General features: G+C 40.5%; 2 protein-coding genes across 2 annotated transcripts; both read left to right on the forward strand.

Moving 5' to 3' along the window:
* The first annotated feature begins 1,186 nt into the window (after nucleotides 1–1,186).
* On the forward strand, nucleotides 1,187–2,116 carry LOC109269194 (olfactory receptor-like protein OLF3). The gene has a single exon (XM_019453075.2). The coding sequence runs from the start codon at nucleotides 1,187–1,189 to the stop codon at nucleotides 2,114–2,116; it is 930 nt and encodes a 309-aa protein (XP_019308620.2).
* Nucleotides 2,117–21,896: 19,780 nt separating this feature from the next.
* LOC109268879 (olfactory receptor 6B1) lies at nucleotides 21,897–22,832 on the forward strand. The gene has a single exon (XM_019452538.2). The coding sequence runs from the start codon at nucleotides 21,897–21,899 to the stop codon at nucleotides 22,830–22,832; it is 936 nt and encodes a 311-aa protein (XP_019308083.1).
* The last annotated feature ends 495 nt before the right edge of the window (nucleotides 22,833–23,327 follow it).

Raw genomic sequence — 23,327 nt, forward strand, 5'->3', positions numbered from 1 at the left:
AAATTCCACTTGAGGGGCATGGGAGATGAATTTTAGCAACTATATATACTTTCTTTTCATGAAACAACTGATTATTTATTTATTTTGAAATGAGAGGGGGTGGGGGAAGAGAGAGCACCCAAGCAGACTCTATGTTGTTAGCACAGACTCCTACACGGGGCTTAAACCCATGAACTATGAGATCATGACCTGAGCTGAAATCAAGAGTTGGATGCTTAACCAACTTAGCCATCCAGGTGCCCCAACAACACCTGACTTTTTTGATTTTTTAATATTTAACATTTATTTATTTTTGAAAGAGAGAGAGAGAGAGCGCATGCACGCACAAGCAGGGGAGGGGCAGAGAGGAAGATGGAGACACAGATTCCAAAGCAGGTTCCAGGCTCTGAGCTGTCAGCCCAGAGCTCAGTGCAGGGATAAAACTCACAAACTGCGAGATCATGACCTGAGCCAAAGTCAGAATCTCAACCAACTGAGTCACCCAAGTGCCCCTAACAACACCTGATTTTTAAAGTTGTCCATCTTGGGTTGATCTCACCATCGTAGTCACTGGTGTGAGGTAGGTGGAGAGGAGACCTTCCACTTGGCAATGTCAAAAGGGCAAGGTCAAGCAAATAAGTTCAAAAAAATTTATTAATGAAAATATAAGAATATTATTTACAACATCCAGGGTTTCATGGATACATTCCCCTGAGGAGGGGTAAGTAGGGTGTGTCTGAGATATCTAGAGAGGAAACCCAATAAACAAAGGGAAGTTAAGTGGGACTGGACATCAATCAGAATTCAGAAAAATATCTTTCATATGAACCAAAAAATTTCTCACCAAAAAGACATGAATTCTCTATAATACCTACTAAATGGAATAGGATTTTAAGTCTAAACACTTCATTAATTTCCTTCCCCCATTTAAGAGCAGATGTTTGGGAGGAGAAATTACATTCCAATAAATTGAATTCCAAGAATGTAACTTCTTTTCTCCTTGATTTCCAGCTGCACAGCTGGATCCCATTGTGCTCCTCATATGGATGTGTTCAAGCAGAGTGTGGATGACGATTTGGCTGAGATGTTCTAGAAGAACTTAAGTTCAGATGGGTAAGCTCTCCATATGGTCTAAAAGCCACTTTCCAATCCTGAATTTTCATAATTTGTTTTTTCAACATCTTTAGAGTTTGGTCCTCAGAAACTCATGGGCCAGGAAAATAAAACCCAGACATGGGTGAGGGAGTTCATTCTGCTCGGGTTGTCCAGTGATTGGAAGATGCAAGTCTTCCTCTTTGTCCTGGTCCTGACCATGTACTTGGTGACTCTGGTGGGAAATGTTCTCATTCTTCTTCTGATCAGACTGGACAGCAGGCTTCATAACCCCATGTACTTCTTCCTTAGTGTTTTATCCTTTGTGGACCTTTGTTATTCAAACAGTTTTGCCCCACAAATGCTGGCCCACCTGCTCTCAGCCCGGAAGTCCATCCCATTCTACAGCTGTGTGCTCCAGCTCTACATCTCCCTGGGCCTGGGTGGGTCTGAGTTCTTCCTGCTGGGAGCCATGGCCTATGACCGCTATGTGGCTGTGTGCCACCCACTACACTACACAGTCATCATGCATGGACAGCTGTGTCTGGGGCTGGCTGCTGGCTGCTTGGTGGTTGGTTTCACCAATTCACTGATGGAAACAATCATTACCTTCCGGCTTCCCCTGTGTCACAGTGTTATCAATCACTTTGCCTGTGAGACCTTAGCAGTGCTACGGCTAGCCTGTGTGGACGTCTCCTTCAACAAGGTCATGGTGGCCATCTCAGGATTTCTGGTGATCATGCTTCCCTGTTTCCTGGTTCTGTTCTCCTACGTTCGTATAGTTGCTGCCATTCTGAATATTCGTTCTGCTCAGGGACGTAGCAAAGCCTTTGGGACGTGTGCCTCCCACCTCACTGTGGTTTGTATGTGCTTTGGGGCTACCATTTTCACCTACCTGGGGCCACAGTCAGCCTCCTCAGAGGAAGAGGAGAAGATGGTTGCTCTATTCTATGCTCTGGTGGCACCTATGCTGAACCCCATGATCTACAGCTTGAGGAATAAGGAAGTTATGGCTGCTCTCCAAAAGGTTCTAGAGAAATTCTGAGATAAAGAGTAAAGATTATAAGCATTTCTTGTTATCTATCATCAAAACCAAAAAGGAGATCAGCTGAGGTAGACAGGACTCCCATACTTAAACTAAAGTTGACTAATATGCCCTTGCATTTGGAGAAAGCATCCTTCTACCTGAGTAATGAATTTCCTTATATAGGCCAATGCCAGATAATTCACATGTCAGTGATCCACGAGAGGGCCTCTCCTTAGATTGTCTTCTCTCAGGTATCCAGTGGTATTTAGACTTCATCTGCCCATTTTTTATTTTATTAGTATATTAATGTATAAAGAAATGATCTGCAGCTCCATCCAGCAGACCTGGCATGGAATGAATAAAGAGACGAATGCCACCTATGAAATCTGTTTTACCTGTGGAACAAAATGGAGGATGTCTGTTCTTTCTACATGACAAGACTCCATTTATTTGTAGAACAGCCTTATTTGCCCCAGGATAATTACAAATGGTTTCTTTAACCCTTTCTCAAATGATGTCAGTTTTAGAACTTTCAACACTTAATTTGTGCCTTAATATAGAGTGTGATATGATATTCTGAAATAAATAATAATATACGACACAATATTTGTTCACACCAGTATGTTGGCTCTCATCTGCTTTTCAAGAATCAAATCTGCTTGTAATATGCCAAATATCTGTGGCTTCACTACAGTTTTGGTTTCTAATTGTAGCAAAATATATATAAAACATAAAATTTACCAATGTAACCATTTTAAGGGTACAATTCAGTGACATTACTTTCCCAAACATCACTATTATTTCCAAAATTATTCATAGCTGTAGTTTTTTATTTAACTAATTCCCAAGACCTGTTTCCTATAAACTGTTTACAAAATCTCCATACCCATGGAACTCTTATTTTTTAAAAACTAAACTGATGATATGTATATTTAGCTCTGCTAATTGTTATTATTGATTTTCACATGTCACACCAACTCACCAAGAATATTTTGAATCTTGATTCTCAAAGGTATTCTAGGAGTTTACTTTCTGTTTCATAGACATTATAAACAGAAACAGTTATAAAAAGAATTACCAAGTGGTACATTTTAACTAGATATCACTGTGAACCTATTTCCACATTGAAAACCTTTATTGAGCACATTTTGTGTATGCTTTTAAATCTACTTTAAAATAAATTATTCAAGCATATTTTAATCATTTTATCTAGAAGGATATAATAAGGCTTTGTCAAATACCTTTAACTGTTATATTCTGGTCCTTGCCTGCTGTTGCATATAAGTGTGCTAAATTTACATAATAACACTTATTTTTAAAAAACGTTTATTTTGAGAAAGAGAAAGAGAGAGTGAGCAAGGGAAGGGCAGAGAGACAGAGAGAGAGAATCCCAAGCAGGCTCTGCTGACAGCAGAGAGCCCAATGTGGGGCTTGAACTCACAAACTGAGATCATGACTTGAGCTGAAGTTGGATGCTTAACTGAATGAGCCACCCAGGGGCCCCTACATAATAATAATTCTTGATGCTCTGAGCTCCATCTGATATTATCTAAAAGTGGGGTCTATTCTTGTACTTCCTATGCCCGTATCTTGAGCATCCCCAGACATGTTAATATGTAACCTGAAGGTCTTTAGATTGTGCTAAATCCTAGGTCCTCCAGAACCCCTGCAAGGATGGGTGTCAGGTGAAGTAAAAACCTACCTCCCATATCACAACCAATGCCTATGCCTCTAGACTCATCTTTTAGTAACAAAATGTCTTCAGTTTCTCAAGAGCATGTTCTTCAAAGCACAGCTGTGAGATCCCCAGTGAATCTAGTTCCATCTTTTATGCTAGAGCTCTATACATTTCTTGAGGATGAAATAAGGGAGAGGGGAAAGGAGGGAGGGAAAAGACTGGCTAGTGGTCAACCATCGCCTGGAATGATTGAACATGACATTAGTACAGAGTAAGTCGACTATAGTGAAATTGTTTTCCAAGGGAAAATCAAAGACGAAGTCTGGGTATCTGTTTCTGTGACACTGAACATCCCATGGCAGCAAAGACATTCCTCTGACATTCTTTGATGCTCACAGAGTGGTCTATCCAGCCTTCCTTGAAGACATCTAGTAAGCAACAGATGCTGTATTAGTTTGCTAGGGCTCCCATAACAAAACATCACAGACAGAGTGGCTTAAGCAACAGAAATTTATTTTCCTGCAGTTTTAGAGGCTGAAGGTCCAAGATCAAGGCATTGACAGCGTTGTTCCTGTGGTGGCCTCTCTCCTTGGCTTGCAGATGCCTGTCTCCTTATTGTGCCCTCACATGGTCTTTCCTCTGCATGTGCACGTCTGTGTCCTAATCTTCTCTCTTTTTTTAAATTTATTTTTGAAGGAGAGAGAGAGAGCGTGAGTGAAGGAGGGGCAGAGAGAGAGGGAGACACAGAATCTGAAGCAGGCTCCAGGATCCAAGCTGTCAACACAGAGCCTGACATGGGGCTTGAACCCACAAACTGTGAGACCATGACCTGGGCCCAAGCTGGACGCCTAACTGACTGAGCCACCCAGGCACCCCCTAATCTTCTTTTCTTTTTTTAATTTATTAAAAAAAATTTTTAATATATATTTTTGAGAGACAGAGATAGAGCATAAGCAGGAGAGGGGCAGAGAGAGAGAGGGAGACACAGAATCCGAAGCAGGTTCCAGACTCTGAGCTGTCAGCACAGAGCCTGATGCAGGGCTTGAACTCACAAACCACGAGATCATGACCTGAGCTGAACTGACTGAGCTACCCAGGTACCCCTAATCTTCTCCTCTTATAAGGACACCAGTAACATTGTATTAAGGCCTGTATATATGACCTCATTGATCTTAATTACATTTTTAAAGGCCTTATCTCCAAATACAGTCACATTGTGAGGTACTATGGGCTAGGACTGTAACATATGAATTTTGGTGGGACAGTTAAGGCCATAACAAATGCTAACCCCACATTCTGATTTATCAGCCTATCAGCTCTGGTCTAACCAAAACTACCTATATATTGCATTGTAAAAAAACAAAACAAAACAAAAACAACAACACCACCTTTTTATTTCAACCCACCAACCTATCAATATTGAAAGCAAAGTTAGCAAGGCCATGAAGGTGGCCTCTCATGACATTATTTGTTCTTAATGAACTTCAGTTTGTTCCTAATGAGTGCTAACAACAGGCTAGTAAAAGCTCACAAACAATGCTTGATAGTTAATCCTAGAATTTTTCCACGTTAATATGCCTGTGTTTTAAAATCCATCCTCCTGATAATTTGGAAATTTTTAAATAAAAATACTCTACATTTGTTTGTCCTTAACTTCCTGGTATGGGTCCTATTCTCACAGACTATGAAAAGGGGCTATGAAACAGCATATACTAGTTTTCTAGAACCTTAGCATAAAATTCAGGATCTGGATGAATGCAATTAATTTAAAACAGCTAGTTCGTTCTTTTGTGCATCATAGGAAGGAATCATTTTCTTGTGCTGCTTTTTCTTTCCTTTATTACATGAAGGTCATTTCATTTGATGAAAAGATTAGCCTAACATTTTGTCTCACCCCTTTTATCTGTGCATTAATATCAGGTCATTTTCTCTAAAGGTAGGCCTGTTTTTTTCTTGGGTCTTTTACTTGAAATACCACTAACTACTCAAATTATTTGCTTTGTTTTTAGCATTTTAAGTCATACTTTACTTAGTTTTCCCATCATTAATTGTAATCCATGAAAACGTCACTTAAATAAAGGAGAAACTGATTCTCTGGATTAAAGGGTCTCACCATATACCTACCTATAAATTAAAGAGAAGTGAAAAAAAAACCCTATAGATGTATTGGTGAAATAATTGAATTTCAAGTATAATGAAAGTTTATAAAGATCTAGAATGTAAACAAAACAAAAGGGCCACTTAGAAAATGTTAAACTAGTGTATTTTCTATTATTGTGTAACAAATTACTACAAATTTAGCAGCTGAAAACCACACAATTTATCATCTCAAAGTTTCTGTTGGTTGGAAAGTCCAGGCACAGCATAAACACATTGTCTGTTCAGGATCTGACTCAGGTCACAGCGTCGGCTGGAGCTATGATCTCATCTGAGATTCAGGGTCCTTTTCCAAGCTCAATTGTTGTTGGAAGAATTCATTTTCTTGCAGCTGTCTGACTGAGGGACCCATTATCTTGATTGTCATTAGGTGGTGACCGTTTATAATAAGCTCTGGGAGGCCACCTTGATGGCCTTCCTACACGTGTCGGTCCTGTCACAGCATGGCAGTTTGCTTCGTAAAAGATCTACAGAAGAATCTCTGCTGTTTTGAAGCTCTGACTCCCAGGAAAGCCTGGACACCTTTAAAAAGTACACCTGATTAGGTCAGGCTCACCCAGAATAATCTTTCTTTTGAGTAGACAGAATTAAACTGAGTAGGGGCATCTTCAAAATCCCCTTTTCTATGTAGTGAACCATTATCACATGAGTGAAATTGCATCATATTAATAATCAAGGGAAGAGGACTCTACAGGGCACCAAGAGGTGGGAATCCTGGGTGCCAGATTAGAAGTCAGGTTGGCTAGAATTAGTCTTTGCAATATTAGATGACAGTAGTTGATGGAAAAATATCTATTTATAGAATCCTGAGAGTAAATGTTAGTAAAGAAAAACTCTCTACTAAATGGAAGCATTATTCACTATTTTAAAATAGGATTTATTGTTTAGAGCAGTTTTAGGTTCATGGTAACATTGAGCAGAAGACACAGAGATTCCCCCATATCTTCCCTGTCCCCTCACGGACATAATTTCATTATCAACACAACCCGCCAGAATGGGGCATTTGTTATGAACCTATATTGACACATCATTGTCCTGAATCCGTAGTTTCCATTAGGGTCCACTTTGGTGTAGTACATTATATGGATTTGGACAAATTTATGATGACTTGTCAGCTCGTAAAGTATTATACAGAGTAGTTTCACTGATTTAGAAATCCTCCATACTCCATCTTTTCATCCGTCTCTCCCCAACCCCATCCCTGACAACCATTGATTTTCTGCCATCTCCATAGTTTTGTCTTTTCTAAAATGTCATATACAGTAAAACCTTGGTTTGTGAGCAACTTACTCTGCGAGGGTTCCACAAGACGAGCAAACATTTCTAATAAATATTAACTTGATAAACAGAGCGTTGTCTTGCAATGGGAGCAGTCTGTGACACTGAATGTCAACCAATGAGCCAATAGTTCTTGAAATTCACTTTGGTGTAGAAGCTCTTTGGATTTCAAGCATATTTCCGGAACAAATTATGCTTGCAAACCAAGGTTTTACTGTACTTGGAATCATACAGTATGTAGCCTTTCCAGACTGACTTCTTTCACTTAGTAATAATACATTTATGTTTTTTCCATATCTTTTCATTTCTTTTTGGAACTGAATAATATTCCAAATATTCTGGGTTTTTTTATGTTTTATTTATTTTTGAGACAGAGAGAGACAGAGCATGAGCAGGGGAAGGGCAGAGAGAGAGGGAGACACAGAATCTGAAACAGGACCAGGCTCTGAGCTGTCAGCACAGAGCCCGATGTGGGGCTTGAACTCACGGACCATGAGATCATGACCTTAGCTGAAGTTGGACTCTCAACCGACAGAGCTACCCAGGCACCCCTATTCCAAATATTCTGAATAATAATTTGGAACTGAATAATTGCATGTACCAGTTTATTTATCCATTTGCCTACTAAAGAACATCTTGCTTGCTTTCATATTTTGGCAATTAGGAATAAAGCTGCTATAAACATTTGTGTGCAGGTTTTTGTGTGGATATAAGTTTTTGCCTCCTTTGGTAAATACCAAGAAGCATGATTACTAGATTGTATGAAAAGAATATTTACCTTTGTAAGAAGTCTCCCAACTGTTTCCAAAGTGGCTGCACCATTTTGCATTCGCACCAGCAGTGAATGAGGATTTCTGTTGTTCCATATCCTCACCAGCATTTGGTATTGTTCGGATTCTGGATCTTGGCCATCTTAATAGGTCTGTAGTGGCATCTCATTGTTGTTTCAATTTGCATTTCCCTGATGACATGTGTTGCAAAGTATCTTTTCAAAGCTTATTTTCCATCTGTGTCTTTTCTTTGATGAGGTGTCTGTGAGGGTCTTTGGCCCATTTTTTAATTGAGTTGTTGGTTTTCTAACTGTTGAGTTTTAAGCGCTCCTTGTACATTTTGGGTAACAGTTCTTCATCAGATGTGTCTTTTGCAGCAAGTTTCTCTCAGCTTGTGGCTTGGTCTCTAATTCTCTTGACATCATTCATTTTTAAATAGTGACAAATACATATTTATGAATGCAAGAACTCAAAATTATTACCCATTCCTCCTGCATTAAGACTATAACGTGGGGCGCCTGGGTGGCTCAGTCGGTTCAGTGTCTGACTCTTGATTTGGTTCAGATCATGATCTCACAGTTTGTGAGATCAGGCCCCATGTTGCACTCTGCGCTGGCAGAGAGAGTGTGTTTGGGATTCTCTCTCTCCCCCTCTCTTTCTGCTTCTCCCAGACTCGCACGTGCACGCTCTCTCTCAAAAATAAATAAAATAAATAAATAAATAAATAAATAAATAAATAAATAAATAAACATTTTTTAAAAAGACTATAACAGTTAAAATGAAAAAACATGAAAGCAACTTCAGGTTACAAAAAATGGCTTAAAAATAAAACCAGGGACATGGAGGTGAAGTTGTGATAGAACAGGCAACAAGCCAGAACCTTCTAAGTGTATAATTAAGTTTCCAAAACTGTAATTCCATGTGTTGAGAGTGAAGAACTAAAGACCACGGTGGTAAGTATAGAATGAAGCTGCTACCCCCTTGGAGAATGAAGACTGGGTAGAGCTCTGTGTCTAGAAAGAGGCTTTAATTAACTCTGATTAACCACTTTCCCTGAAGAGACAGTCCCAAGCACATCCTTCATGCCTCACCTCCCTGTTCATCTGAGGCTGTGCAGGAAGTCCATGCTTCACAGGACATCCATCACCTGGGTGCTTATCCCAACTTGGCCTACATGTCTGATCAGAATACTGACCTCTTCTGATACCACAATCTTCCCCAATTGTCCCCTGAAACTCATGCTCCATTATCAGCAAAATACTCTATAGTCTGAGTATCTTCTTTGAATGTTTTTTTCTTTTTCTTGCTCGAACTCCAACCTGACTCTTCCCTGAGAACTCTGATTCCCCTCGGCTCTCTCAAATACATACTCATTTTCTCCCATTTTTTCTCTAGTATTGGGTAGAAGGGTGGAGAGTATCTCTCTTGATCTGCCACTTCCACACCAGTGTTCTTTACTTTTGCCTAAATGACTCAAGCTCCTCTGAAGCATGTCCTATCAGACTATAACACCATCACCCCATCTTTTTTGTCTTCACTTACCCTCCAATCTCCTCATTTTACCCTAGTTTACCACTAATTCCATCATGCACGTGAACATTTCAACGTCTATGTGGATCATTCAGCGTCCTAGCCTCTCAGTTGACTTCCTATCTCCTCCCAGTGTTTTGGTTCCCTAACTGATGTCCAGCCACCCTCTTCTGTGCTTGAATCCTAGTCTTTTCCCTTTACCAATAATTACACTCCCTCTAACACCTCCACATGAGCACCCCACTGTCTGACCACTCACCCCTATTTCTTCTTTCCTGTTCACACCATCTGGTATAACTCCAATAAATTTTTGACCCCACTCTGACCCCTGTTACATTAACTCTATCACATTTTCCTCATCCATTACCAACCCCCTCCCCCACTCTGTCTTAATTCCCCTCTTTCTTGGCGTAGATTCCAATCCCACTTGTAGGATCATTCCTTACATATACCCTGAGGTCATCATAAGGACGTTGAATTGGTGGTTGACTCTCCTCTCTTATATCCAGAAGTAGATTTACCATAAAGCTAAAGAAGTTTATGCTTCAGAACCACTTACTTGCATGGGCTATGTGTACAGGGATATGTGGGTTTTTGTTTTTTTTGTTTTTTTTTTGTAAAATATGCCTTAATGAAATTTTTCAAAATTGAGAATTTTAACTGCAATTGGTTGAGCTGATGTCACTTTCCATTCTGATTTTCCATCTGTCACACTACCCTACTGGCTGGTGCTCAAGTGGGTGGAAGAATTTTGGGGTTCCAGCTAAGGGAAAATTGAGTTGAGGTACTATAGTCATTTCCTAAGTCTTCTGTAACAAAGTACCAAAACCTTGGTGGCTTCAAACAACAAAAATTTGTTCTCTTACCATTCTGGAGTCTAGAAGTTCAAAATTAAGATGTCAGTAGAACCATGTTCCCTCTGCAGATTCTAGGAAATAATCCTCCCTTCTTCCAGGTTCTGGTAGCCCCAAGTGTTGCCTGGCTGTGTCAGTATAACTCATCCCTGCTTACCTCTGTCATCAAAAGGGCATCTTCTCCATGTGGCTCTTTATGTCTTCTTTTCTTATAAAAATACTAGTCATTGGATTTGGGGCTCACTCTAAACTCAGGATGATATCTTTTAAGATTAAAAAAAAATTTAATGTTTATTTATTTTTGAAAGAGAGAGGGAAAGACAGAGTGCTAGCGGGGGTGGGGCAGAGAGAGAGGGAGACACAGAATCCGAAACAGGCTTCAGGCTCTGAGCTGCCAGCACAGAGCCCAATGTAGGGCTTGAAACCACAAACCATAGATCATTAACTAAGCTGAAGTTGGATGCTTAACTGACTGAGTCATGCAGGTGCCCCTCATCTCAAGATTTTTAACAATTACATCTGCAAAGATCCTATTTCCAAATAAGGTCACATTCCAAGGTTCCACACATATATTTGGTGGGGGTAGGGGAGGGCAGACAGTAATCAAACCAGTATAGGTATATTTAGTTTGAATTCAGTGCGATACATTTTAATGTCATACATAGTGACTCCAATTTATAGTGTAGTTAATACTGTTCAAACTGGTTGACTTTCAGGAGTGGCTTTCAAGAATAACCCCTACTCTCCACTGTGCTGACTTGCCCAGGGTATTTGTAGAGGCAGGAGTTAGTCTGTGGAAACTTCTTCGAAAATTATTGCTCACTTCTGTAATCATCAAGACAATATGGTATTGGCACAAAAACAGACACATAGACCAATGGGATAGAAAAGAGAACCCAAAATGGAACCTACAAATGTATGGCCAACTAATCTTTGACAAAGCAGGAAAGAGTATCCAATGGAAAAAAGACAGTCTCTTTAGCAAATGGTGCTGGGAGAACTAGACAGCAACATGCAGAGGAATGAAACTAGACCACTTTCTTACACCATACACAAAAATAAACTCAAAATGGATGAAAGACCTAAATGTGAGATAGGAAACCATCAAAACCCTAGAGGAGAAAACAGGCAGCAACCTCTTTGACCTCAGCCGCAGCAGTTTCTTGCTTGACATGTCTCCAAAGGCAAGGGAATTAAAAGCAAAAATGAACTACTGGGACCTCATCAAGATAAAAAGTTTCTGCACTGCCAAGGAAACAATCAACAAAACTAAAAGGCAACTGACAGAGTGGGAAAACATATTTGTAAATGACATATATGATAAAGGGATAGTATCCAAAATCCATATAGAACTTACCAAACTCAACACCTGAAAAACAATCCAGTGAAGAAATGGGCAGAAGACATGAATAGACATTTTGCCAAAGAAGACATCCAGATGGCCAACAGATACATGAAAAGATGCTTGACTTCACTCCTCATCAGGGAGATACAAATCAAAACCACACTGAGATACCACTTCACACTGGTCAGAGTGCCTGAATTGTTAATTCAATTGTTAATTGTTGATTGTTAAACACATGTTGATGAGGATGTGGAGAAACAGGAACCCTCCTGTACTGTTGGTGGGAATGAAAACTGGTACAGCCACTCTGGAAAACAGTGTGGAGGTTCCTCAAAAAATTAAAAATAGAACTACCCTATGGCCCAGCAATAGCACTACTAAGACTTTATCCAATGGATACAGGAGTACTGATTCATAGGGGTATATGTACCCCAATGTTTGTAACAGAACTTTCAACAATAGCCAAATTATGGAAAGAGTCTGAATGTCCATCAACTGATGAATGGATAAAGAAGATGTGGTTTATATATACAATGGACTACCACTTGGCAATGAGAAAGAATGAAATCCTGCCATTTGCAGCAACATGGATGGAACTGGAGGGTATTATGCTAAGTGAAATAAGAGAAAGATATCATATGTTTTTCTATCATATGTGGAACTTGAGAAACTTAATAGAAGACTGTGGGAAAGGGAAGGGGGGGAAAATAGTTACAAACAGAGAGGGAGGGAGGCAAACCATAAGAGACTTTTAAATACAGAGAACAAACTGAAGGTTGAAGGGGGGGGGCGCAAGGGAGAGGGGAAAATGGGTGATGGACATTGAGGAAGACACTTTGTAGGATGAGCACTGGATGTTGTATGTAAGCAATGAGTCACAGGAAACTACCCCCCAAACCAAGAGCACACTGTATACACTGTATGTTAGCCAAAAAGAAATTATTGCTCACTTGAAAGAGGTTTAACTAATAAGCCAATAAGAGTAAAAATAATTAAGATAATTAATATGGAAAGGTAGAGAGGCAGAAATGGGAAACAAAGAAAAATGAGACAAAAATAGCAAGTAGAAAATTGATAGATTTAAATGCATGCTACTTATAATATTAAATTAAAATGGCCTAAACAGAGTAATTAAAAGACAGTGGACATCATGTAGGATAAATAGAAAGACCCAAGTATATGTCTTCTAAAACCAATCTATTTTTAATATAAAGACATAAATGGATTCAAAGTAAAAAGATGAAATGTATATACCATGCAATACTAAAATCAGAAAGCTGGAGTGATCATATTAATATCAAATGAACTAATCAGCAGAATAAGGAGTATTACCAGGGAAAAAGTAGGACATTATACAATGATAAGAATATTGATTAATCAAGAGCACATTAATATTCTAATAATCTAATAACAGAGCTATAGATACATAAGAAATAAAAAGACAAATCCACCACTATTACTGGAGATGTTAACATCATTCTCCTCATATTTGTTAGATCAAGTAGACAAAAACCAGTAAATATATAGCAGACTTGAACAAACCTGACCTAACATGTTTAGGACATCCCACCTGGTAACAGAAGACTATGAATGTCAGCACATGTAAAACAATTGAAATCATGCAGAGTATTTTCTTTAAACATAATGGAATTACATCAGAAGTAATAAACCTCTAGAAAAAACCCCAAATATGTGAAAATGAAACCCCATTCTTTTAAATAGGCTGTAAGTCAAAGAAACCACAAAAGAAGTTAGAAAAATATTTTGAATTGAATAAAAAGAAAATATAGTATATAAGAACTTTTATCTGTCGGCTAAAAAAGAGCTTAGAGGAAAATTTAATCATTAAATGTTTATGTTAGAAATGTCTCAGGTCAATGACTCAAGCCATCACTTTGAGAAACTAAACAGAAGAGATCAAATTAAGCACATAGAGTGAAGAAGGAAGAAAATAAAACAAAAAACAATTTAAGAATTCCCCAGAAAACACAACTGAAAAATTCAATGAAACTAAAAGTAGTTTCTTTGAAAAGTTTAATCACATTGAAAAGACTCAAGCCAGACTGATCAAGAAACAAAGAGGAAAAACACAAATAACCATACCAAGAATTAAAGGGGGCGTATTCCTATAGACCCATCAGACACTGACAAAATACTGAGGCAATATTTTTAACTGATTTATATCAATCATTTCAAGAAGAATTATTTCTTAGATGAAACAGATAAATTTCTGGAAAATAAAAACTATCAAAGTCCTTGTAAGAAGAAATAGGTAACCTGGGGCACCTGGGTGGCTCAGTTGGTTAAGCGTCCAACTTCGGCTCAGGTCATGATCTCACAGTGTGTCTGACAGCTCAGATCAGAGCCTAGAGCCTGATTCGGATTCTGTGTCTCCCTTTCTCTCTGCCCCTCCCCTGCTCACACTCTGTTTCTTTCAAAAATAAATAAACATTAAAAATATTCTTTTAAATATTTTTTAATTAAAAAAAAGAAGAAACAGATAACATGCAAACTTACCGTCTATGAAAGAAATTGAATATAACAGTTAAAAATCTTCCCACATGGAAAACTTCAGGTCCACTAATACATTTTATGAAACATATAAGGAACACATATAGTGTTAGTTCTACATAAACTCTTCCTGAACGTAGAAAAGAAGGAAAGCCCACATATTTTTATGAAGCCGGGGTTACCTTCACACCAAGACCAAACCAAGGCATTAAAAGAAAAGAAAGCTGTAGACTGTTAAACTTCATGAACAGACATACAAAAATTCTAATAAAGTATTATCAAAATTCAGTAATTTACAAAAATATAATAGATCATGACCTTGGGGAGTTTATGCAAGGAACATACATTGGTTCAACATCCAAAAGTAAACCAGTGCCTTTCATTATATTAACAGACAAAAGGAGAAAACCAGTTAATCTTCTTAATAGACACACAAAAAGCTAGTTAATATAATTCAAAATTAATCATTATAAAGGTCACTAAAAACTATAGATGGGAACTTCTTCACCTAATAAAAGGTATGTACAGGGGCACCTGGGTGGCACAGTGAGTTGAGCATCCAGCTCTTGGTTTCAGCTCAGTCATAATCTCATGGTTTCATGAGTTCGAGCCTGCATTGGACTCTGCACACTGACTGTGCGGAGCCTTTTTGGGATTCTTCCTCTCTTCTTCTCTCTCGCCCCTCCCTTGCCCATGCTCTCTCTGTCACTCTCCAAATAAATAAATAAATAAATAAATAAACTTAAAGGTATATACAAATAACTTACAGCTAACATCTGCTTAAAGGTGAAAGACTGGGTGATATCCCCTCAAAGATTAAGAACAAGAACTAGATGCCCATGCTCATTATTTTCCTTCAGCTGGATAAACTAGTCCAAGTGGCAAGGCCAGCAAAAGAAATAAAAGGGTACAAATTAGAAAGAAAGAAATAGAATCATTTTTATTCTCAGGCAGAGTTATCATCGTAATGGAAATTCCCAAAGAATCTACAAAAAGGCCCTAGAATTAATAAGGGAGTTTGGCAAGGGTGAAAGTTGAAAAGTAATATTTGAAGTATGTATATATCACTATTCTTGATATAAATATTTACTTAAAAGTAGTGGTGCTTTAGTAAACATCACTGAAAATGGGGGAGCAGGGAATCCCAAGACTCCATTTCTCGATAAACATAGCTAATAACCTTTCAAAAACTTTCAGAATTACCTTTTGCAGAACTCTGGGGTCTAGTAAAAAAAAATGGCAATGACAGGGGAAAGATTAGTGAAGAATGATGCTGTTGCATGGCGGTAACATGGGGCTGAGGCATTCAAGTTGCCCACCCATCATCTCCCACCTCTCCGACTGTTGGTAGCCATGAAGATAACAACCTACACCACCGATGCAGGTTGGTAGCCATAACCAGCATTATGGACCTTATTGTCAAAGAATTTTGGTTGAGTGTGTTGCCCTATCTGGCAGCTACCTGAAGGACTGACATAAAGCCTTACCTTTGCTTCCCTGTCTTGAAGTATTCTCAGGGCTGGGATGGCTTCCCAGGTGGCATTTGCCAATAGTAGTTAAAGGCAAAATAATTGGCCACAGCAGCCTGAGGCTAGGATAACCATGGAGATGAGCAGTAGACAGGCTGGCATATTGGGAAGGAAGAGGTTGGAAAAGGACGTACATGGGAGAACAAGGGCTTTTAAAACCTCAAGTCTATACTGGGGAATCGAGAAGACTCCACCCATGCCCAGGGCTGAACATATGCATGGAAAAAGCCTGGAAAGACCCTAAGATTTCACCCCTGGGTGACCATCAGGCTCTATACACTAAGGAATGAAAGTCAAGGCAGAGTTGTATATGGCCTGAGTAGGGGTCGAAAGAGTGCCCCAAACAGAACAGTCCATCAAGAGATGAATAGATAACACACCGTGGAAATATCCATATATGGGGATATTCCTCAACAAAACCAAAAACGAACAGCCCCTTACTGTTAAAAAGTCTGGATCTAACACAACAGATGCAAGAAGACTGACAAAAAGAAGGCAGATAGCCAAGGGATCTGGGGACCTGAAGAACAACATGACAGTGAGCTCCTTGGGTTTCCTTATTGCTTCCAACATGTCTTAGACCGGGATCTGCATAATTCTCCAACCTGCACCTGCCAATAGGTACAAATGGGGGAAAACAACAACAACAACCCTCCAAGCAAAGCCTGGAGAGCTGAATTCTAGGATAAGATAGTGCCAGTGTGTTATAGAATATAGTGTTTGTATCAGCTGAACATCTCCAAACTCTTCGGGGGATTATTTGTATGAAGTTCAGATCCCAAACCTCTTCTTTAAGGGATAGTTGCCTCAACAGTTCATAAAACCCTCTCACAGTAGATTCACATTCCCTGTTTTTGAGGGAAAAGTATGTCTCCCGCCCTGTTCAGTCTCCTTAGCGCACAGCTACAACAGGTGAACAGAACAGTTAGCTCAACTGTTATTTGGTGGGTACTCTGTCATTTCTATTGCTGTTAGTCACCACCACATCATGGTATATTTAAAATCAATGTTGGAGAATTTATGCATGTTAGGGGATGTCAGAGTTCTCCCAGAACTTTGAGATAAATTGAGGCCAGTGATTTGAAAGCCGGACCTTATTTTTATTTGCTACAATAATTTTGTTTTATACTTGAGCCTTATAAGAGAAATTATATTAAAGAGTACTTAACAGTCATTTAAGAGTTCTTAATTTTAAGGTAAAATGTATCTTTTCCTTTAAAGAAACCAGAGTGTATAATTACCATGACGTCATGTTGCAGACTGAATTGCTTATAACAGCCAATGTTTCCATTTACCATTTTGTGAAGCCGCAGTGAATTTGACAGCTTTTCCTAATGTGAGGGCTACTTAAGATTTCAGCAGGCTACAAATATACAGTAAAATAAATTTTGGTTCCAGAAAGTGAAATATTGGTCAAGTGGTTCCCAAAAAGGCAGCTGACAAAGCAATGATGATCACATCACAATAAATGTAGTAGGCGCACAATTATGGCATAAGCATTCACAGCAAAAACTTATTTAAAACTTTACTGAAGTATAGCAACATCAGTCTACTTTGAATACTATCTCCCTTAGAGCAGTGATATGATCGTCTTGCTTCAAGTAAGCTAAAGATTGAATAATAATTGAAAATCTGTAAATGGGGGGATTTCAAAGTAGTAACTTTTCTTTCTTCGTTGTTTCCACAAAGAAGAAATTCAAATCTGGTTCTTTTCCAAGCGTGGGGCCGTAAGTGGATTTTTCCCTGTATGGAATGACTGTTCTATCAAACAAATAAGACTGCCCCAATCGGCAGGTGGCAATTCCTCATGGCTCCCACGAGAGACCTGAACTGGCATCATCAAGGTGCTTTCCTCTTGGGTCTTGGCAGAGAGGTAGAGAAAGTCTGGATACCATTTAAAGCCCTCAGAATCCAAAGCTCTTCCGGGCGTGGTGGGTCTAAGACCACTGCAGTGTCCACCGGGGCAGGCAATGGGTGCTGTGGTCCGGGGGCGCTGGGGGAGCCGGCCTGGTAACGCATCAGGCACAGATGTGATCCTACAGCCGGGGGCTCACCTCTCGTTTAGTCCTGGCTATCAGCCTGGAAGCAGTTGGGTAATCCGTGCCCATTTACTTCTAGGTTTAGAGAGTGGGTTCCTCACATCTATTCGGTGCCTGAATCTTTCTTTTCTACTTCTTCCTATTCTAGAATCAGTGAAGAATTTCTTTTCACGTTCCACCCCAACAGAGGCTGCTGAGCCAAGGTAAGTGTCTTCTTTCAGAGCATCTCTGACTATGCAGGCAGCTCTCTTTCGGACTCCCACGGTGTAGCATTGTCTAAATCCTAGATGTTTAATGCTACTGAGCCTCTCTCTTGTACTCACCCCCCATTCCTATCAATTGGTCAGGGTGATACTCTCGTCTTTCACACTTGTAAGTGCAGCCAGGTGTGCAGTGAGCAGAGCACACACTCCCCCTGCTACTTTTGAGGGAGCATCGCTCAGTGTAGGATCAGAAACAGGCACCCCAGATTCTGATCTCAACCTACAGGTCCCGACCATGCCTTCTGGGGGCCCCATGAGGTAGGCTGGTGCCTCTTCCCTGTAAGTCGGTTGTGATGGGGTTTACAAAACACGGTACTCTTGGCAGGGGCAGAGGCTATGTTTTCATCAAGTTTTAACTACCGAAATCTACATTTGTGCAGACTCTGGACAAAATGACGAGAAAGTGCATACACAGCAGGCACAAGACTGGAAAAAGGAGCTAAGATGTTTGATTCCAAATCAATGGGAGAAATCTGCTATGACGTGTAATAAGTTTGAGTACACTCTAAAGGGGTAGAACCTATCATGAGTGAAAAGTCACAAATCGTGTGGTAAAATCATATGTTCACAATAAATACGGTCAGTTCCTCTTACTAGCATGCAATAATTAGTTTATATACTCTTTAGTTTTTAAGACATAGGAATTTCTTTCTTTTTGAAATAGGAATTCCTTCTTCCCTCCCTTCCTTGCTCTTCCTTCCTTCCTTCCTTCCTTCCTTCCTTCCTTCCTTCCTTCCTTCCTCCCTCCCTCCCTCCCTCCCTCCCTTCCTCTTTCTTTCTTTCTTTCTTTCTTTCTTTCTTTCTTTCTTTCTTTCTTCCTCTTTCCCTCCTTTTTTCTTTCTTTCTTTTTTTCTTTCTCTTTCTTTCTTTCTTCCTCTCTCCCTCTTTCTTTCTTTCTTTCTTTCTTCCTCTTTCTTTCTTTCTTTCTTTCTTTCTTTCTTTCTTTCTTTCTTTCTTTCTTTCTTTCTTTCTTCCTTTCTTTCTCTCCCTCCAGTTTCCCCTAAGAATGCAAAGTTACTCATGTAATTTGTGAACACGTATGTCTGCATGTTTATCTTCATTTCTTTAACAAACACTGTAACTGGGCTGAGTGCTCTCTGGTGTGTGTCTTCAAGTGTCTGCTAGGAGGGTGTCTTCGAACTAGTCTCTCGATCTCTGGTTCACCAGCTCTGTCCATCTCCCCACATCAAAAGCCAGGGTAAAATACTAGAATGTTATCAGCTGCTGAAAATATTCAGCAACTGTTTATTGTCTATGCCACAGGGAAATTTCTAAATGCCTTAATATTTCATATGGAAGTCTCTATGATCTGGCCCTTGGCACCATTTGTCTCTGTCTCATCTGTCTGTCTGTCTCTCTCTCCATCCCTTTTCTACTCATTCATTCTCTCATAATTTCCCCACTCACACAGCAAATAAGTCTAACTCAGTTGCTTCCCTGAAACTGCCAGGCTGTTTCATTCTCCTATGCCTTTGTTCGCTGATTCCCCTGCCTCAAATGTCTTGTTTTCTCACTTATTTATATTTCAAGACTCAGTCCAATGATTGCCTCTTCTCTGATACATTTACCAAACATTTCTATATGTTTATTTCTGGTGTGTGTGTGTGTGTGTGTGTGTGTGTGTGTGACTGAATATGTATGTATGTCATATTATATTTTTTTAATTTGGGTTCATCTCTAATTGACTGTGCCTATAAGAAATTTCAGTACGATTAGAGAATATTTCCTAGAATAGACATTTGAAATATGAAAACATGGTGACAGGTTTCAAATCTGGTGTTGTCCTCTGTGTGTGAGTCAGCCTGGGGGGTGAGGCCATATCTTCACAGGCCTCGGCTTGCCTGTAATTCTGATCTCATCCCTCTCTGACTTGGAAATGTTTCTTTATGTGTCTAAGCCAGTGTCTTCTGGGAAGTTAGAATAGCAATACCTGCTTAGTATTGTTTTGTGGATTAAATTGGATGTTGTATGAAAAGCACTGAGCAAACTTCTCAGCACCTAGTGCGTGCTCAATAAATTATCGTCAGAGAATATCCTGGACTGATTGCTCAAGCTTCATATGAAAATGAATCAAAACACCACCCTACCAAATTCTTGCCCATCGCCGTTTCTTCAACGCTGAGGAAAATGCCTGTAAACATCCCAAGCTTTACCCATCTTACTAAATGGTGTCCCTTCCCTGGAACAAGCCATATGTTGAGATTCCTCCTTGATTTCTCTCTTTCCCTTATCTTCCATACTCAACCCATCAATTACCATTAAAGATTTTTCTAAAACGCATCTGAAATCTACCCACCTCTCTGAAACCACCGTATTCAGGGCTACCACAACCTTCTCTGAACAGCCTGCAACCAAGCTCACCACCAGTCTCGCTTCCAGAGACTTGTGCCCTGACAGAGTTATCTTATGCACACACAGCACACAGCGGTGGCCCCACTCAGGCAGCGCTGTCCCTCCTCAGCAACTCAAAGAGCTGGGTCCCTGGAATCCTTCTCTGCCTGAGTCACCTCCTCAGAGGTCACAGAGAACATCCTCTGATCGCATTCATATCATTTTGTATGTTTTCATCTTCATACAGAATGTCTCAAGTTTTATTATACATTTCTTTTGGTTTGCTTATTTTATTTTATATATATATATATTTAAAATATTTTTTAATGTTTATTCATTTTTCTGAGAGAGAGAGACAGAGTGCGAGCAGGGGAGGGGCAGAGAGAGAGGGAGACAGAATCTGAAACAGGCTCCAGGCTCTGAGCTGTCAGCCCGGAGTCCAATGTGGGGCTCAAACCCATGAACTGTGAGACCATGACCTGAGCTAAAGTCAGAGGCTTAACCAACTGAGCCACCCAGGCACTCCATGTTTGCCTATTTCAAAAACTCTCCTCCCGGAGATTCCAGCCCCGCCCAAGAGGACTTAAGCTCCCTGAGAGCAAAGCCTGTGCTTGCTCTCCACTCTGCTTGCTCACAACTGCTCCTCTCCTCCCTCCCGTTAGCCCAGGCCCCCCTTCCTAGTGCCCTAATAGGAGGCGAGAGTCCCTTCACATGTGTTGTCATTTACAGTTTATGTAATATTTCATTCACATCGTTTCATTTGGGTTTTCATCCACAGTGACACAAGCTGAATGAATATTAGTGTTCACATTACAAAAGAGAAAATTGGGTTTCAGGGAGGATAAGATGTCAAGGTCAAATACCAAACCAGGCCAGACCTGGTACTTGACTGAGAGTCAGGTCTTTAACACCAAAAACATAACCACCTGATCTCAGCACTCACGTACCTCACGTGATCGTCATCAGCTGGTGACAGCTGCATTCCCTTCATGGTGGAGGGAAAGGATGAAATGGTATGTGAGGGGTAAGTGAGTTGTAAGAAAGAACGTCCAAAGTACTGTGTAGACGTGGGCCAGGAGCGCCACACATATCCTTTGGAATTGGCAGTGGTAACATGAAACTTGGAGACTGGATCCTGTTGAATGGGAAGGCAGTGTAGAATATTAGAGCGTAGGCTTTAGACGTAGACTTCAATGTGATTCCTGCCTTGTTACCAGTGGGAAGTTGGGAAGTTGCTTAATATCTTTCCAAAACTCAGTTTCTTTGTCAGTAAAATGGGTATAACAACGTGTAGAGGCTATGTGAGATTTAATTACATTAGTGCATAATGTACCCAGTGTATGGCTTAGCCTATACTGTATTATGAATAAATGATATGTTACTATTGCTCATCAGAGAAGGCAAAGGATGGATGATTCTATCTGGACTATGGACTCTGACCAAGTGATCTCCCTCCCCGCCCCGCCCCCCCCCCCCCCCCCCCCCCAGGAGAGCTAAGTCTTGTGTCTCTAATATGGAAGTGGAGAACCAGACTCAGGTCACCAAGTTCATTCTTGTGGGATTCCCTGGGAGCTGGGCCATGCGAGTAGCAGTGTTCCTGATGTTCCTCATCGCCTATGCTCTGACAGTGGCTGAAAATATGGTCATCATCTTGTTGGTGCAACAGAACCGGCCACTGCACAAGCCTATGTACTTCTTCCTGGCCAACCTGTCTTTCCTGGAGACCTGGTACATCTCCGTGACGGTACCTAAGTTGCTATTTAGTTTTTGGTCTGTGAGCAATAGTATCTCCTTCACTCACTGCATGATACAACTGTACTTCTTCATTGCGCTCATGTGCACAGAATGTGTGCTCCTTGCGGCCATGGCCTATGACCGTTATGTGGCCATCTGCCGTCCACTCCACTACCCCACGATTATGAGCCATAGGCTCTGCTTCCACTTGGCTCTTGGCTCCTGGGCCATTGGCTTTGGCATCTCCTTGGCTAAGATCTACTTCATCTCCCGCCTCAGTTTCTGTGGCCCCAATGTCATCAATCACTTCTTTTGTGACATCTCTCCAGTTCTTAACCTCTCCTGCACAGACATGTCTGTAGCTGAGCTGGTGGACTTTGTCCTGGCACTGGTCATCTTTCTCATCCCCCTCTCTATCACCGTCCTGTCCTATGGATGCATCCTGGTTACCGTTCTACGCATGCCCACCGGAAAGCAGAAAGCATTCTCTACCTGTGCCTCCCACCTCGTGGTGGTAACCATCTTTTATTCAGCCACTATTTTCATGTATGCCAGGCCCCGAGCCATCCATGCCTTCAACATGAACAAAGTAATTTCCATCTTCTATGCCATTGTCACCCCTGCTCTCAACCCTTTCATTTATTGCCTAAGGAACAGAGAGGTCAAAGAGGCTCTGAAGAAACTGGCCTATTGCCAAGCTATCCGGTTGGACTAGTCAATTACAAATTATTAGAAAGAAATTATTTGGTTCAGCGCTCCATTCTTTCTCCTTTAATGCCTGAACTGATACTACTCATGTCATCATTCATCATGACATCACCACATCCCCATCAGCCCAGGTGCTTGGCTGTGTTGTGAGGTCTGCATCTGCACACGTGGTCTGTGGTCTAAGGTCATACCCCTTGTATAGAGAATCCTTTTTGGCTAAGACCTAAAATGGGGTTTCTGAGACTGTGTCTAAATTCCCAACTGTGTTAGTGGGTGAGCAAGTTGGCAGCATAGGCGTTAGCTGTTTGGGGATCTAGCAAGCATGAAGGGTTGTGGGCCAACAGATTTGGGATGGCTTCCCAACTGAGACAGAGGTAGCAATGTCCTCAACAATCTCATCCTGGATGTTGTTTGGGGAGTCAGTCTTGGTGGCAGAGACTAGAGACTGCTCCTTTAGTTTCCCCAACACTTTTTGTAAGTAGCTGGTTCCCTGTATTTCATA

The sequence above is a fragment of the Panthera pardus genome, unplaced genomic scaffold (assembly GCF_024362965.1).
Source record: "Panthera pardus isolate Hobbes unplaced genomic scaffold, ASM2436296v1 HiC_scaffold_8, whole genome shotgun sequence".
Classification (NCBI taxonomy): domain Eukaryota; kingdom Metazoa; phylum Chordata; class Mammalia; order Carnivora; family Felidae; genus Panthera; species Panthera pardus.